The 16001-nt window shown below is 40.6% G+C and overlaps 1 protein-coding gene across 5 annotated transcripts in view; it reads right to left on the reverse strand.

The window, feature by feature from the left end:
• NUB1 (negative regulator of ubiquitin like proteins 1) overlaps window positions 1–16001 on the reverse strand; it is a 37212-nt gene that overhangs the window by 10233 nt on the left and 10978 nt on the right. For all 5 annotated transcript variants that reach the window (XM_049861951.1, XM_049861953.1, XM_049861955.1 and 2 more), the window contains exons 6-11: window positions 10299–10481; window positions 10026–10117; window positions 8574–8680; window positions 3211–3397; window positions 2442–2549; window positions 1628–1780 (exon numbers count right to left, since the gene is read on the reverse strand). In XM_049861951.1, coding sequence (XP_049717908.1) covers window positions 1628–1780; window positions 2442–2549; window positions 3211–3397; window positions 8574–8680; window positions 10026–10117; window positions 10299–10481 — 830 coding nt within the window. The remainder of the gene's footprint in view (window positions 1–1627; window positions 1781–2441; window positions 2550–3210; window positions 3398–8573; window positions 8681–10025; window positions 10118–10298; window positions 10482–16001) is intronic.

The following is a 16001-nucleotide window of genomic DNA, read 5'->3' on the forward strand; positions in this document are numbered from 1 at the left end:
ACAGTCTTTCATCTTCACCCGTAGGTGATTCAAGTCCTCTTCACTTTCAGCAAACAAGGTTGTGTCGTCTGCATATTGCAGTTTGGTAACAAGTCTTCCTCCAATCCTGATGCCAAGTTTTTTTTCATAGTCCAGCTTCTCAGATTATTTGCTCAGCATACACATTGAGTAAGTATGGTGAAAGGATACAACCCTGACACACACCTTTCCCAATTTTAAACCACACAGTATCCTCTTGTTCTGTTCAAATGACTGCCTCTTGGTCTACGTACAGGTTCTGCATGAGCACAATCAAGTGTTCTGGAATTCCCGTTCTTCACAATGTTATCCACGATTTGTTATGATCCACACACTGGAATGCCTTTGCAGAGTCAATAACACACAGGTAAACATCTTTCTGATATTCTCTGCTTTCAGCCAAGATCCATGTGACATCAGCAACGACATCCCTGTTCCACAGCCTCTCCTGAATCCAGCTTCAATTTCTGGTATCTCCCTGTCAATGCTGTTACTAAATTAGACTACGTAAAATACAAACACACAGAATTTAGTTTTTCATAGCCTGTGCCTTTACCTCCTCACTGACTTCTATAGCAAGACCCAGTGGAACATGATTTAGGAAGCCAGTCGGGGCAGACTGGGAGAAGGATGACTAACACAGCCAGAGGAACCTGAACACCCTTTGGACTGACCACCATGTAATCAGTGCAGAAATCTACTCCCACCCAGCACACTGGGCTCTCCTGCCCCTTCCAAATACCACCTCAGGCTGCTGCTCTCCTTCAGGGTTAACCCTGGTACTGAGCAAAAAGGGAAAAAGGAGAGAATACATATTGGGGAGATTCCAGAGACTTCTATGGCTGGAGTTTACAGCTAGAAAGGACCTGTGGGAAAATCTACTTCCAGCTTCTTGTATTAATATGAACAATGCTCTACCACTAAGAATCCCATCATTCTCTCCGGACCTCAGTTACTTCACTGTAAAACTGGCACGCTGGGTTTGCTAAGGCTCCCTCCAACTCCAAAATTCTCTCCGTAACTCTTTTATAATGTTCTTATTTCTGAATGTTTTAAATGATCAACAGTTTTGTGCCTTTGGTTTCCTAACGGTATGCTAACTGTTCCTATGACTGGACTCACATTTCTAAATTATCACAACATTCTCATGGAAAAACAGTCGTCTTCACAATAGTTTCCAGGAATATGCCATGATTTAAAAAAAAAAAAAAGAGATAGACAGTTGTGTGCATAACCATGCCAATGAGCTACCTGCCACCGTAAAAGGGAATAAAACTAAACAAACTGACTGCCAAATAATCAATGTATTTAAGAAAGACAAGTTTCTCCTTATTTCCCATATCGCAGTGACAGAGTTCCTTGTTATTAGCTTCGTAAAGTACAGAAAATCAGATTTCTTCGAAATTAAATTAAATCTGACTTAGAAACTTGAAAAACAAAAAAAACTCCTTGGTATTAATACCTACTATGGGATGATCTTTTTCTGTTCTCGCATACTCAAGAAAACTAAGGCATCTCAGAAGATAAAATCTACCTGCCTCAAGCTTCACAAGCTACTCAAAGAACAAGGCGGAGCCTCAGGCAGGTGGGGCCCGGCCGGTCCCAGTACCTCTCTGCGGTTGGTGATATGGGTGGCTGCATGGTCCACATTCCCATCACATGCCCTCAGGCCCAGCCGGGCTTCCTGTGCCGTGAATCCCAGCTGCAACAAATTATGAACTTTTGATGGATCAATGTATAGCTCCTTAAAGAGCTGACGTGCCTAAAAAAAAAAAAAAAGGGAAAAAGGTAAGGGTCATTATCACTATAGGAATGTTAGGCTCCATGTAAAGCTAAAGCTGGAAGAACTTAGACTGTACCCAAATGAATTAGGGTGTGCCAGATTTTAGAGAAAATCTCTAAATATGACCTGTTATCAACTAGTACAAATGGAGAGAAACAACACTATCTGTGCTCACATAACTCATACATGACAGAGAGTGAGAAAACAGGCTGGGTGTTATAGCAGGGACTAGTATCCATTACCCTCTACAATACTGTAATTAACCCCTGGAACTTGAGCTGTGCACCTGGCTGTCCAGCCCTCACACCCTTGCAGGTGGGTGGGTGGTAAAGTCCAGGCCCATGGATGTGGGCGGAAGTGGTGGCCCAGCTCCTGGTCATCTCTCTGAGGAGGCTGCCCTGGACCCTCTTCTCCTGCTCTGCGGCCTGGCTGGCTCACCTTTACTATTAGAGGCGAGAGCAATAGCTTTTACCTAATCAAAGTCACTGGGTTTTGAGGTTTCTTTATAATAATGTGAGGGAGAGAGAGAGAGACACATTTCTCATAAACCACAAACTATTATGTTTATAAAACACTTCTGGGTATCAGAAATAAAAAGCAGGAGAAAATGGTAACAACTTTGGAGTGTTCATTTGGTTACCTTGTTGAGATACTCGCAAGCCTCTTCGCCATTTCCACTGTGATAGTTTCGGATACCTTGAAGCAAGTAAAGTCTTAAGAACAATACCTTCTCTTTACCACAATTTCCCTAAAATGAGAAAAGGGAAAAGGATAATTGTTTTACCTCTAACTATAAAAAAAAAAAATGTAATAATCACATCTGTAGGTCCCTTTGTCTCCACAGAGGCCAAGTAGTATGCCTAACATTTACATACAGTCACTACTGCAGGCGGTGAAAGTCAGGGTCCCCAGACACCCAGGTCAGCGACCTTCTGGTCAGTAGGGAAGTATGCAAAAACCAAAACCAGGGATATCTTATGCTGCCCTGCAATTTCCAGGCAGAATTTGGTGACTTGTTGCCAGCACCTCAGAAAAATCCTTATTCAAGTCCCAGCTCTTGAGCTGTGGCACATCCGTGTAAACTGCTACTAGACAAATGTCTGTTTCCTGCACTTCAATCTTCCGTTAGACTCCACAGGGCACTGACATGTCACCGGTTTCCCTTTGGTTGAGGGTGACCACCCCTGGGGTCCTGTGACTAGAAAACTGTTCTTCTGGGTTAAATACTGCATGGACAAAAGACGTTTAACAACCACTTTCAAAATGTAATATAGCTTTAAAAGAGCACACTTTATACACTATTGTCAAATAAAAGCACCTTTTGGCAGTAGTCTAAATCCTTTAAGAGGAATAAACATCAATTCTAGAAATGAATTCAACAACACACAAAACAAGTTACAGGAACATACTTTTATGTGGACCAGTCTCTGATGATTTTCTCCATAGCAATTTTTAAAGCATTTCTGGGCCAAGTTTAATTTTTTTTCTGCATCGTCAAGGCATTCCAGTTGCTCCAAGCGAAAGTAGCACCACACTATATCCAGCTGGAGCACTGCATAGTTATCAACTGTGTCCAGCAGTTCTCTGCAGCACTCACTGTGAAGGAAAAAGGAAGGATCGCCATTAAAATCAGCATTATAGATCGTTTTGTGAATGACTGGAATTCTTTTCTAGGCACTGGTGTATTCTCAAGGACAGACTAATCTAAAACAGAGAAACACAATCCCCAGTGTCAGTGACAGGACTATATAATCTGCATCCCTTCAGTGGGAAAAAAGAAGTTGGGGCTCAGGAACAGCACCTTAACACCATCTACCCTAGCACACAAACCCAACACCCCCACCCTTGCTATGCTGGTAAAGAGGCCTTGGCAGGGAGTGGAGACCTGGGCCACTAGGTCAGAGCTGCTCAGCAAATATGGGCAGATTTCGCCTCAAAGCAAGTGTCCCAACCCTGACTGCAAATCAGAATTACCTGGACATGAGGAACCTTTTTTTTTTTCTTTTGAGAGATATTCATGCTGGGGCCCCAACTAGACTAATTGTAACCAAAATCTCTGGGGGTGGGGCCTTGAATTGTATTTCTAGAATCTCCCAAGTGAGTCCAATGTTCAGCCAAGGTTAAGGACCTCTGCTGGAAAAAGGCACACACGAAACTCACTATTCACCAAGAGGCTTCAACTGATGAAGACTCTGACCTGGCAATCACGTTCAATGACATTCAAGCTGGGGGGAAAAAATCCAGAAGACACCAGGTTTCAATGCCTAGCTAATTTCTGAGGGCCCATGTGGAGGCTAAATGCTACTTTCCAGCTGTGGAAGCAGGTTGAACCCAAGTACAGAGAGAGGGAGAGGAAAGACAAGGCAATAAACAGAAGTCACTTTGGTCCAGAAAGAAGTGGTGACAAAGATGGACATCAAGATTATTCACTTTGATTTTAAATTGTGATTACATTGAAAATTCAAAATGCAAATCTGGATCTCAGGTCTGAACACTCAAATAAGGGAAACGTTTGCTACCACACATTATACGTTAACACACACTAGTGTTCTACTAAAAATAAGGCTACTCTTGTATAAAACTACGAAGTCCACATGCCCTCAAGCTTCCCAACTGGCCTATGAAAATCTGCTCTGAAAAAAAGAAAAACCAAAAGGCATGTGATTTGCCATTTGCCCTCCACAGCAGTGGTTTCCGAAGTGGGCACTCCAGGGCACACACAAGACCATCCACGGGGGCACAAAAGAAATACAGCAGAGCAGAGTTTTTATTTGTCTCTTTCTTTTAAAATTTCTATTGTTTATGAATGTTCTATAATATATACACCATAATTTACACACATGACTGGGTGAGGGCACTTTCTCTGAATCTTCTACTCAGTCTGAAAACTTGACTTTGAGAGAAGACTATGGTCTGATCTTACACTCCAGAAGACATTTACTGATCTGCTTCTAGACACATTCTGACTTCTATGGCAGAAGACTCTCCCATCATTTATAGGAGAGCAATGAACATTTTACCAGTTTTCAATTTCTTACACATGTCAGCAGGCTCTTTCTCGCTTAATAAGCACCAAGAGCATGGACGGAAATCACCTTATATCAGATGAAAATAAAATCAACGTGTTTATCTCAAGCTCGACCCAAAACAGTATTGTACGGTAAAGAAACAAGTGCAAGTCTTGCTTTAAGGAGGTATATTTCATTCTTTTGGTGTCAAAAATATGCATACATAGGTCTATAAAAGAGACCAAGAAATCAACACTTCCGTTTAATTATTTCAAAACTATTAGACCTATATTTGAGTCTAATCATGTCACTCAGGAAAATGCTTTCTCAAAGCCTGGTATAAAATTGGTCTTAGACTACACATTTATTAATGCTGCTTTGGCTTATGACTAGTAGCTTTACTATACAACATTGTTAGTAAATTTTCACATTGAAAACATTAATTAAAATAAATTTAAAATCTTTATTTAAATAAAACCAACCAAGCCTACCTTTAGAAATATCCCATTTGGGCTTAAGCCAATTATTTAAAAGAAGTTTATTATGTCTGCCTTATAAGTTTAGAATTTTGTATAAAATAAAGGTATTATTTTCAAGAAAGGAAAGCTAAGCTAATCTTTTTTCAAGGAAGGCTGGCTAAAAAGTCATTTTTAGTTTTATTACTGGTTTTAAGGAATTGGATTATAGTGTGCCTTGATGTAGTTTTATTCAGGTTTCTTGTACTTGAGGTTCATTAAGGTTCTTAAATCTGTGGGTTTATAGTCCACATCAAACTGGTAAAAATATTGACCATTGTATCTTCAAATTTTCGTTCTGTTCCCCTTCTCTTCCCTTCCAGGGACTCCAATTACACATTTAGTAAGCCGCTTAAAGTTGTCCCACAGCTGATGTTCTGTTCATTTTTTCCAATCTTTTTTCTCTGTTTCATTTTGGACAGTTTCTACTTCTGTCTTCAAATTTACTAATCTTCTCTTCTGCAGTGTTTAATTTGCTGTTAATCTCATCCAATGTACTTTTCATCTCAGACACTATAGTTTTCATTTCTTAAAAGTCCAATATGGGTCTTTTGTGTACCTTTGATGTTTCCATTTAACATGCTCATACAGAATACAGTTATAATACCTGTTTTTAATGTCCTTGTCTACTAATCCTGTCTTCTGTGTCATTTCTGGATCTGTTTCTATTGGTTGATTTTTCTCCTCATTATGGCTTTTATTTTCTTGCCTCTTTGCATGCCTGGTAATTTTTCATTGGAAGCTGGGTATTTTTATATTGCTATAAATATTATTGAACTTTGTCCAGGATGAAGTTACCTGAAAATAGTTTGATTCTTTCTGAGCCAGCTTTTAACTTTTGTTACATAGAACCAGAAAAGCCTTTAGCCTAGGACTAATTTAGCCCCACTACTGAGGCAATACCCTTCTGGGTACTCTAACCAATGCCCTTTAATTACAAAGTTTTCCACTGTAGTTTGAAATACAAACCGTTCCTGGCCCTCTGTGAGCTCTGAGAAAGTTTCTGCTTCTTTTGGGTGATGTCTCTCTCAGCCTTGGGTAGTTTCCTCACATACACATGCTGGTCATTACTGAGCAGAAAACTCAAAGGGGACCTCTGAAGATCTCCGAAGTACTCCTTCTGGCAGCTCTGAGTCCTCTCAAGTACTCTGTCCTGCAAACACTAGGCATCTAGGCCTCCTGGATTCCTAATTCCATCTCCTCAACTCAAGAGACCATGAGGCTCTGGCCGGGTTTCCCCTCCTTGCACTGCAGACTGGGAGCTCTCTCTAGGCAGTAAACTGGAGCAATCCCAGGGCTCACACTGTTTCCCCTATCTCAGGGATCACTGCTCTGCACTGCCTGAAAACCACTGTTTCACATGTTTTTTCCAATGTTTTGTTTCAGGAGATGAGAAATCCAGTCATTACGCTACCTTGGCCAAAAGTGGAAGTTGCATTTTTAGTTTTAAATAGGGAAAAAAACTATTCTTGTTCATACTACATGCCATACCTCCAGACACTAATAAGCTATTAGCATTCTATATAATAGAAAGTGGGATGAGACTTTTAGCCTACTTGGAGAAGGCAGAAAGCAAAATCAAGTAAGAAAGAAACTGAAATAACTGAAGTTTCCTGCACCTACATTACTGCCTTACATTAGAGTTGATATTCTTTATAGAAAGGGAGGAAACCACACAAAAAGTATGCCAGTAAATTGGCCAGACCAATCATATCCTCAGGAAAAAGACAATTCTCTACTCAAAAAAGCATTACTATCGGATTATTGTATCTACCATTCAGGGAACATATTACTATACCATGAGCTAAAGAGAAAGTTACTTTTATTCAGGGGTTCCTGAAGACCTTAAAGTTACTTCAAGGGCTTGTCCAGTGTACAAAGCTTAAGAAAGGCTCACACAGATGAATCAAGATCAGCCATGTCTTGATAACTGTTGAAGGCTCCATTTTTACATGTGCTTGAACTCTTCCACGATAAAAAACTAGAAACGATTGTGGAAGGGAATGGAAAATTCTACCTGAATTTTAAGGACACAACTCACAACTTGCACCATTTGCAGTGGAGAAAATGAACACAACACTAGATAGCAGAGCCAAAGTTGCAGTACAAGAACACTAGAGGCACCAAGTCCTTGGCTCTAGTCATCCCAGCTTTGCCTCTGCCCCTCTCTTCCCGAATATGAGATAACAAATCCCCTTTTTGCTTAAGTTGTTTTAAGTTGGGATTTGTTCATTTAAACCCAAAGGACCTGGCCCATGTTGCCGGCATACTACAAACATTTGTATTCACCTTCTTAAAGTATACGGTATAATAACCTTGGGAATTCACCAAAATATGAAATTCTAAAGTTAACTTTTAACCATTTTCAAATATCAAGTCTATTTTTCAAATGTTTAGTATGCCAGAATTATAGTATCTAAATACCATTTTCCATTGAGAGGAACCAGGAATCCTCGGGGAAATTTCTGATTCCCAGTCTGAGACGACAGGAAATCGCCAAGATGAGTCTGGAACACCTTTGGCCACCAGAGATCAGAGACTACAAAGATTATCAGGATCATGTCAAGGCGACGCAGGAGCCACCTGCCTGCCAAAGATGGGCAATTTAAGCACTGAGGTTTGAAACACATCACATGTGTTAAAATCTATGAGTTCACACCGATACTTCAGAAAAAAAAAAAACCTCATTGGTCACCTTTGGAGGATGTTAAGAGAAGCAATTCATTTATTCTGAAAACAAGAAAATGAAGGGGAAGAACCAAGCATTTCATCCTGTTTTTCCTACACAAACTGTACCTCAGCATAACCAAATATCTGGTGAGGAAAAATATTTCTTTATAGAAGAATCCCAGCTAGCAAATGCAGAAGGAATGAAACACCACCCGTCTGTAGCCTCTACTAAAACAATGGCCTGGGGAATGATCATCAATGTCCACACAAAACCATTAGGTGAAAAGCTGATGGAAACTTTATAATGCCTAGTTCAGCTAACAACATGTCACACACAAGAGGCGATATCCTACATGCTTGTTGTAAAAAACTTTCTTTACAGGGAAGGCAGATCAATTAGAAATACGAAGGGAAGAAACAATTGCCAAACTGGTCTGCACCATAACCACCATTTCACAGGAACCATTGTCTCAGGTGATAATCTGAAGTCTGATGTGTACAGTGGGGGAGGGAAGGTGCTGTGTAGACTCTGGGCCATCTTCCGTAAAACTGGTATTCAGCAAATACAAAAGTTCCTACCAGAAATACTTGTCAGCGTCCAACAGACATGGCAATGCTATTCCATATTCTTTTCTTTTCAGGAAAGCTCTGCCCTTCTCATGATATCCCATAGCTAACATAAGGGCCTAGGAGAAAATACGGATTTAAAAAAATCACTTTAAATTATAAGAAAACAAATTATATTAAAAGCATATTAATTCTAAAAATCTAACAAAGCAAAAAAAACCAAAATAAAGCAGATCACAACCAAATCTAAAAGCCAAAATTAAGGAAAAAAAATTAAGTCTTTATTTTATTTAAACACTGAAACAAAACACTCAATTTAACGTGGTTGCTGTGGTCACACGACCAGCACCTGCCCGTCATCTCCATCAGCTGATTTCAGGACCCACTAACTCTACACCTCCCAGTCTTCTGTCAGATGTGACTTGCAAGAAAGCAGCCAGTAATGCTTGCACCCTTTGTAAAGACAGTGTGCATTCCACTCTCTACTCTTAATTATCAAATTTGAAGTATTTGTCCATTACAGTATTTCCAAAACAATTTTTAAAAGCTGATCAAAAAAAAAATTAACTTCATTAATTTGTTTTAGATTTGAATTTTTATATAATTCAATCTTGTAAAGGTTTTCCAAAAAGATCTGGATATCATCATTTAATATAAAATAGCAACAGGCAAAGAATCATCAACATTTTTAGAAAAATAAACATCAATCCACCATTGCTACTGCTATAAAGTTCTCTTATTAAAACTTAACTTTAAACCTTAATTTTAAACAGAATAATCCACATAGCAAAGCTGACTCAAAGCTGTGCTTTAAAAACAGCATTACTGAAATTAACTTGGCCCACAGTCCTTAGAGCTCTTCATTAGAAGAAGCTACTGGACCTCAGCTCAGAAACTGGTCTCAAGGTCCAAGCTGTAGAACCCTGTTATGAAGACCCTTTTGGTTATGTTCAAAGAGGAAACCACCTTCTACCTACCAAAATTATAGAACCTTTTGGTTATGTTCAAAGAGGAAACCACCTTCTACCTACCAAAATTATAGAATAGCTGGGAAAGGGGGACATAATCAGAATCACCTGGCAGAGTCTCCCCAAACTACCTAGCACCACTGCCCCCTATTCAGATACAACCCTAGGGGACACGGCCCTCTAGTAAAATAAGTCAACCAAACCAACCGCTGCGAAAGAAAGCCAGCTATCCTGAAGGCAGTGGGTCACGCCCTGGGTGTGCTTAACATCACTGCCAGAGGACAGCAAGACAAAGCATTTGGTACTACTCTCTGAGAACCACAGCGAGACTCACGTGTCCAAATGCTGATGATATGGCACAGCCTCCGCTTACAAGACTTACAGGACAGAAAACTTCCTTAATCCTTCAAGGCATTACACAATAAAATAACTAGAAAACGACCTTAGTTCTGACGGCAAATCTACGAAGTAACCATAACCTTCTTACAGTACTTACTTTTCTCTCTGAGGGGGGAATCCTGATTGATCTGCCTGTCTGGTTGGCTATGTCTAAGTAAGGGGTAGTTTCTGGATCCACCACCATCTCAGCTGCAACAAAACCAAAATGAAGTTCACTATTCAATGTTAAAGAGCAGGGAAGAGACAACCTTAAGAACATCAGACTGTTTAGGAAAAAAATCAAAGAGACACATAACAACTCCTCACAGCTTCATGACTCACCGTCACCTTTGACTACACACTTTAACTAGTCAGCGAAAGGTCTGTGTACCTCTCTCGGCCAGTATTTCCAGTCCTCTCTTGGTCCTCTGTATTCTTTTCTCTTTTAGTTCAGCTTCATTTTGTTCTTCTTCCTCTACCTGGGAGTTCTTTCTCGCATCCTCTTCAGACTGCTTCAGTTCAAGCACCAGGGCCTTCACGTTGTGTGTCACTCCCTGCTCCTCCAGTGTTTTCCCTGTAAAAATCAGAACTGCATATTACAAACAAAAAGTATAAACAAACCCACTGCTGTTGAGTCAATTCTGACTCGGAGCAACCCTAGAAGACAGGGTAGAACTGCCCCACAGGGTTTCCAAGGAGCGGCTGGTGGATTTGAACAGCCGACTTTTTGGTTAGCAGTCGTAGCTCTTAACCAATGCACAAAAAGAGCCTTTAAAATTACTGGGTCATAACCCATTCTCTATGACAAATGGAATTTTAAAACCTGATTAACATTTGCAAACTACTATGCTACTCAGCGGGAAGAATGTGCTTACATGCGGTTGTGTGGTACAGTGACAGTTAAGCAGCTGTAAAACAGAAGTGACTTCATGCTTTCTGATGGTCTTTATTCTTGTCATAAGACCAGATCAAAGTAACAAATATTTGGGAATCTACTACAGGAAAGCACTGGGCCAGGCAATATAAAGGAATACGAGCAAGTATAATACACCAATTTCCCTGCCCTCTGGTGGGAGAAATAATAAACCCAACCCACAGCCACGGACAAGCAGCTGTAATACCGGAGAGCACTGTGAGAGGCAACTTACAGTAGTGTTAAAAGTGAAGACGGCGGCCCCATGCCTTTTTAACTCTGTGGCCCTGAGTAAACGGCTTATCTTCTAGCTTCTACTACCTCATACATAAAATGTACATAAAGGACCAGAAATCAATGAAACAGAATGAGAGAGAAAATGAGAATATTAACAAAACCAAAAGCTCTGAAAAGATTAACCAAACATATAAACCTAACAGAAATTAAATAAAAGATGCAAATAAACATAAAAAAAATTAACATACAAAATGAAAAAGCGAATACAAAGACGTACAAATAGATTTTAAAATAAAATCCCATTATGAATTATAAGCACACAAATTTAAAAACATTAAATGCAAAAATTGGCATAAGAAGAAATCGGTATTTTAATAGGACAATGACTATTATAAAAATTAAAGTAGCAACGGAAGAACTCTCCCCCATTCACACTGGTATGGATTAATTTATGGCCCCCAAAAAAGAATGTTCAAGTCCTAACCACCGGGACCTGTGAACGTGACCTGGTTTGGAACCAGGGTCTTTGCAGATGTAATTAGTTAAGTGTATGAGGTCACACTGGAGTAGGGCGGGCCCTGATCCAAGGACTGGTGCTTAGAAAAGGAGGAGAAAAGATACACAGAGAGACAGAGGAAAGAGGGCCACGTGAAGACAGGGGCAGGGATTGGAGTTAAGCTGCTACAAGCCAAGGAACGCCTGGGGTCACCGGAAGCTAGAAGAGGCAAGGGAGGATTCCTCCCCTAGAGCTTTCAGAGAGCGCACAGCCCTGCCGACACCTTGATTTCAGACTTCTAGCCTCCAGAACCATTAGAGAACACATTTGTGTTGTTTTAAGCCACTCAGCTTGTAGGACTTTATTACAGCAGTTCTAGGAAACTAATACACATACACATAAAAATAAATCAATAAATAAATGAGGGCCCGTGCTCAGACGCTTTCATAGGCAAGTTCTACCAAACCTTCAAGGAACTTGTACAACTGTTCCAGAAAGTGCAAAAAAGACAAAAAGTTCCCTAACTCACTTTATGAAGCTAGCATAACCTTGACTACAAAACCAAACAACTACAGAAAAAGAAAATTATAGGTCAGTTTCACTTATGAATAAAGATATGAAAATCCTACGTAAAACATAACTACAGTGTATTTAAAAAAAAAAAAAAGTACAGCATGGTTAAAATAGCATTTATTCCAAAAATGCAAGAACAACTTAAGGTTAGAAAATCTGTCATAGGTGTATGCATACATACACCCATCTCTGTGGCCGTATGCACAGATAGATATTCATACATACCATGAAGAACATGGGGGTACACTTATGGATACTTCTTAAACATAACCAAACACCTCGTGGGATTGGTCTTCTGGGTTTTTTAAAATAATACTGTGTTTTTGGTGAAAGTTTACACAGCAATTAGGTTCCATTTGACAATTCCTATACAAATCGTTCAATCACATTAGGTTACATTTTTTACAATGTGTCAATGTTCTCTTTCCTTTCTGGTTGTTTCGCCTCCAGTGCTCCAGTGTCCCCAATTCCTTATCTTCTCATTTTTGCTTTAAACTAATTGTTGACCTTTTGGTCTCATATAGATGGTTTTTTAATGAAGTACCGTACTCACGGGTAATATCCTTTATTTTGTGTGCCAATATGTTATTTATTATCCCCTCAGGGGATAGTTTTGGTTCAGGGTTTAAAGAGTAGCTCAGGGCGATAGACTCGGGGAGTTCTCTAGTCTCAACTGGTCCAGTAAGAGTGGCCATTTTAAAAATTTGAGTTGTGTTCGTGTTTTTCTCCCATCCTGTCAAGGTCCATCGATTGCGGCCCTGATCAGAATGGTCAGTGGTAGCAGCCGGGCACAATCTAGTTCTTCTGGTATTAGAGAGATGAGGCCGTGGCTTGTATGGGCTATTAACACTATAGACTAGTTTCTTTTCTGAGACTTTAGTTTCCTTCCTTCTCTTTTGCCCTTGATAAGCAGAGACCAACAGTCGTATCTTAAATGGCTACACGCAAGACAGACGCTACTTACCTCACGAGGATACAGAACATGAATTTTGTGAACTATATTATGCCAGTTGACTAAGTTGTCCCATGAGACTAAGGTCCTAGGCCTTCAAACCCAGGAAACCAATCTCACAAGGTATTTATTTGGTTATGTCTGAGAAGTATGTGAACTGTGTCCTCTGAGTATATACATGTGCACACACATACCTATATGTACACGTACAGATAGATACTCCTATCCATGCATGCATATGTACATACCTGCACCTACCCTAGAACTCTGGTGCTGCGGCGATAAAAGCTCAGGCTGCTAACCAAAGGGTTGGCAGTTCAAATTCACCAGCTGCTCCCTGGAAACTCTATGGGGCAGCTCTATTCTGTCCTAGAGTTGCAATGAGTCAGAAACGACTCAGTGGCAACACGTTTGGCTTTTTTTGATTTGTTTGTTTTTGGGAGGGTACCTACCTGTACAAATACATGCCCATACACATACATATGTAACCATACATGCATTTCTTGATTATTGTTGTTGTGTCACCAAATTATGTATGCCATAATTTTTAGCCCAAACATCCTTTTCTCTTACACACTTCTTAGTGCCATTGTTTACTTTGGTCAAGCTGTGCTCATTACACCCTCATTCTGTGCTACTTTTCCCATCACCAAAAATACCGAGTGTCTACCATCTAGAGAGTGGTGAGATTCTCCCTCTCCTCCTACCCATCCCTGGTAAACATCAGTGAACATTGGTCTCTATTTATCTACTCCTGTCTTCTTACAAAAGTGGGATCATACGATATCTGTCCTTAAGTGATTGACTTATTTTACTTAGCATGACATCCTCCAGATCCATCCATGTGATGTTTCACAGACTCATCACTGTTTTAGGGTCTCGTAGTATTCCATTGTATGTATGCACTTCATTTTGCTTATTTATTCATCCGATGAAGGGCACTTAAGCTGTTTCTTTCCTTTTTTTTTTTTGCTATTATGAATAATCCTGCAATGAACATAGGTGTGCATATGGCTTTTCTAGGTTTGAAGGATTAGGACAAAAGACTCATGGAACATCTCCTTCAACTGGCATAATGTAGTTTATAATGTTATGTTCTACCTCCTAGTTTGGTGAGTGGTGTCTGGGGTCTTCAAAGCTTATGAGTGGCCATCTAAGAGCCCACAATTGATCTCTAGTCATCTGGAGCAAAAGGGAAAGAAGGAAAACCAAAGACTCAAAGAAGAAACTAGTCTACTGGACAGTCTATACAAACTATGGCCTCATCTACCTTGAGAACAGAAGAATTAGATGGTACCCAGCTACTACTACCAACCATTCTAATCAGGGCCACAATGGATAGACCCCAATACAATGGGAGAAAAATGTGAAGCAGAACCTCAAATTCCTTAAGCAAACAAAAAAGTCAAACTTCCTGGATTGGTTATGACTGGAGGACTCCTTGAGACTATTGTCCTGAGACAGCCTTCAAATCTTGAACCAAAACTAACCTGAGGTCACCTTGTAGCTAAGTAACAGATAGGCTCACAAAATAATGAATATCACCCACAAGTACTGTGCTCCTTTACAAAAAATCACCTATATGAGACCAAACAGTCAACAAGCACTTTAAAACAAAGATAAGAATGTAAGGGAGCAGGTGTCATGGATTGAATTATGTCCCCCAAAGAAAGGTGTTTATCAATTTAGCTGGGTCCTGATTCCCAGTATTGCGTGGTTGTCCTCCATTTTGTGACTGCAATTTTATGTTAAAGAGCGTTAGAATGAGACTGTAACACCTTTACTGAGGTCACATCCCTGATCCAATGTAAAGAGAGTTTCCCTGGGGTGTGGTCTGCACCACCTTTTATCTCACAAGAGATAAAAGAAAGGGAAGCAAGCAGAGAGTTAGGGACCTCATACCACCAAGAATGCAGCATCGGGAGCAGAGCGCATCCTTTGGAAAAGGATACCAAGTGTGGGAAGAGATGCTCACACTAAAACCAAGAAAAAGCAACCAGAACAAGGTACCACTTCACTCCCATCAAACTGACAAAATTTAGAAAGCTGGATAAAAACAAGTGTTTGCCAGCCTCAGGAAACGGGAATTCTCACACGCTCTGGTGTGTACCGCAACAGCCATCTGGAGAGCCTGGTCAGCCCTGGGGGTCTAGAAGGACCTAAGAACCCACTTTGGTATGTTTGATGCAGTGAGACACTGCCAGGAGCCTGCACAGGGCCAGCATCCCCGCACAGAGCACGTGTCTGAGGACAACCGTGTGGCCCTGCTTTGGAGGACTGCAGCCGCCAGCTGTCTCTCACTAGGAGAATGGAGAGGCAGTATGTGCTGAGTGTGTGCAGCAGCTGGACACGGGGACAGGGTACACACAGCAACAGGGACAGAGGATATAATGGGTTGAAGATGAGAGTGAGGTCTAGAGCACAATTTTTATAAATTAAAACATAAAACAACATGACGTATTTTATACAGAGACAAAGATATTCAAAAAGGCACAGTAAAACCTGCAAAAGCTGGAAGCTGTGTAAGGCAGAAACCTATCAGAGAGGGAAAACTCAAATATTGTCTACCAAAACGAGCGACAGAAAAGTGGTAAGACTGCACCCTGGAAAACCACAGCTGCCCCACTGAGTTCTGGCTCTCACAGTTTTCACTGCAGCGAACATAGTGAAGTGGGTGGTGATTTGGGGGGAGGGGAATGAGGGTGGACTCAGGAACAAGGGAGAAAAAAATAAAACAAGAGCGGTCACTGAACAACCGGATGGTGGCGGTGTGCTAGGAAAAAAAGACCGTGACTAACTCAGCTCTGCGCACCTACAGAAGCTACACAAACCAATGACACCACGACCCGGTGGGTTTTCAAAACTCCCCAGTTCAACCAGCCACCCAACCAACTGCTAAAACCTTACTAAGCACCACCTTCAC

Source organism: Elephas maximus, chromosome 20 (assembly GCF_024166365.1).
Source record: "Elephas maximus indicus isolate mEleMax1 chromosome 20, mEleMax1 primary haplotype, whole genome shotgun sequence".
In the NCBI taxonomy this organism is placed as follows: domain Eukaryota; kingdom Metazoa; phylum Chordata; class Mammalia; order Proboscidea; family Elephantidae; genus Elephas; species Elephas maximus.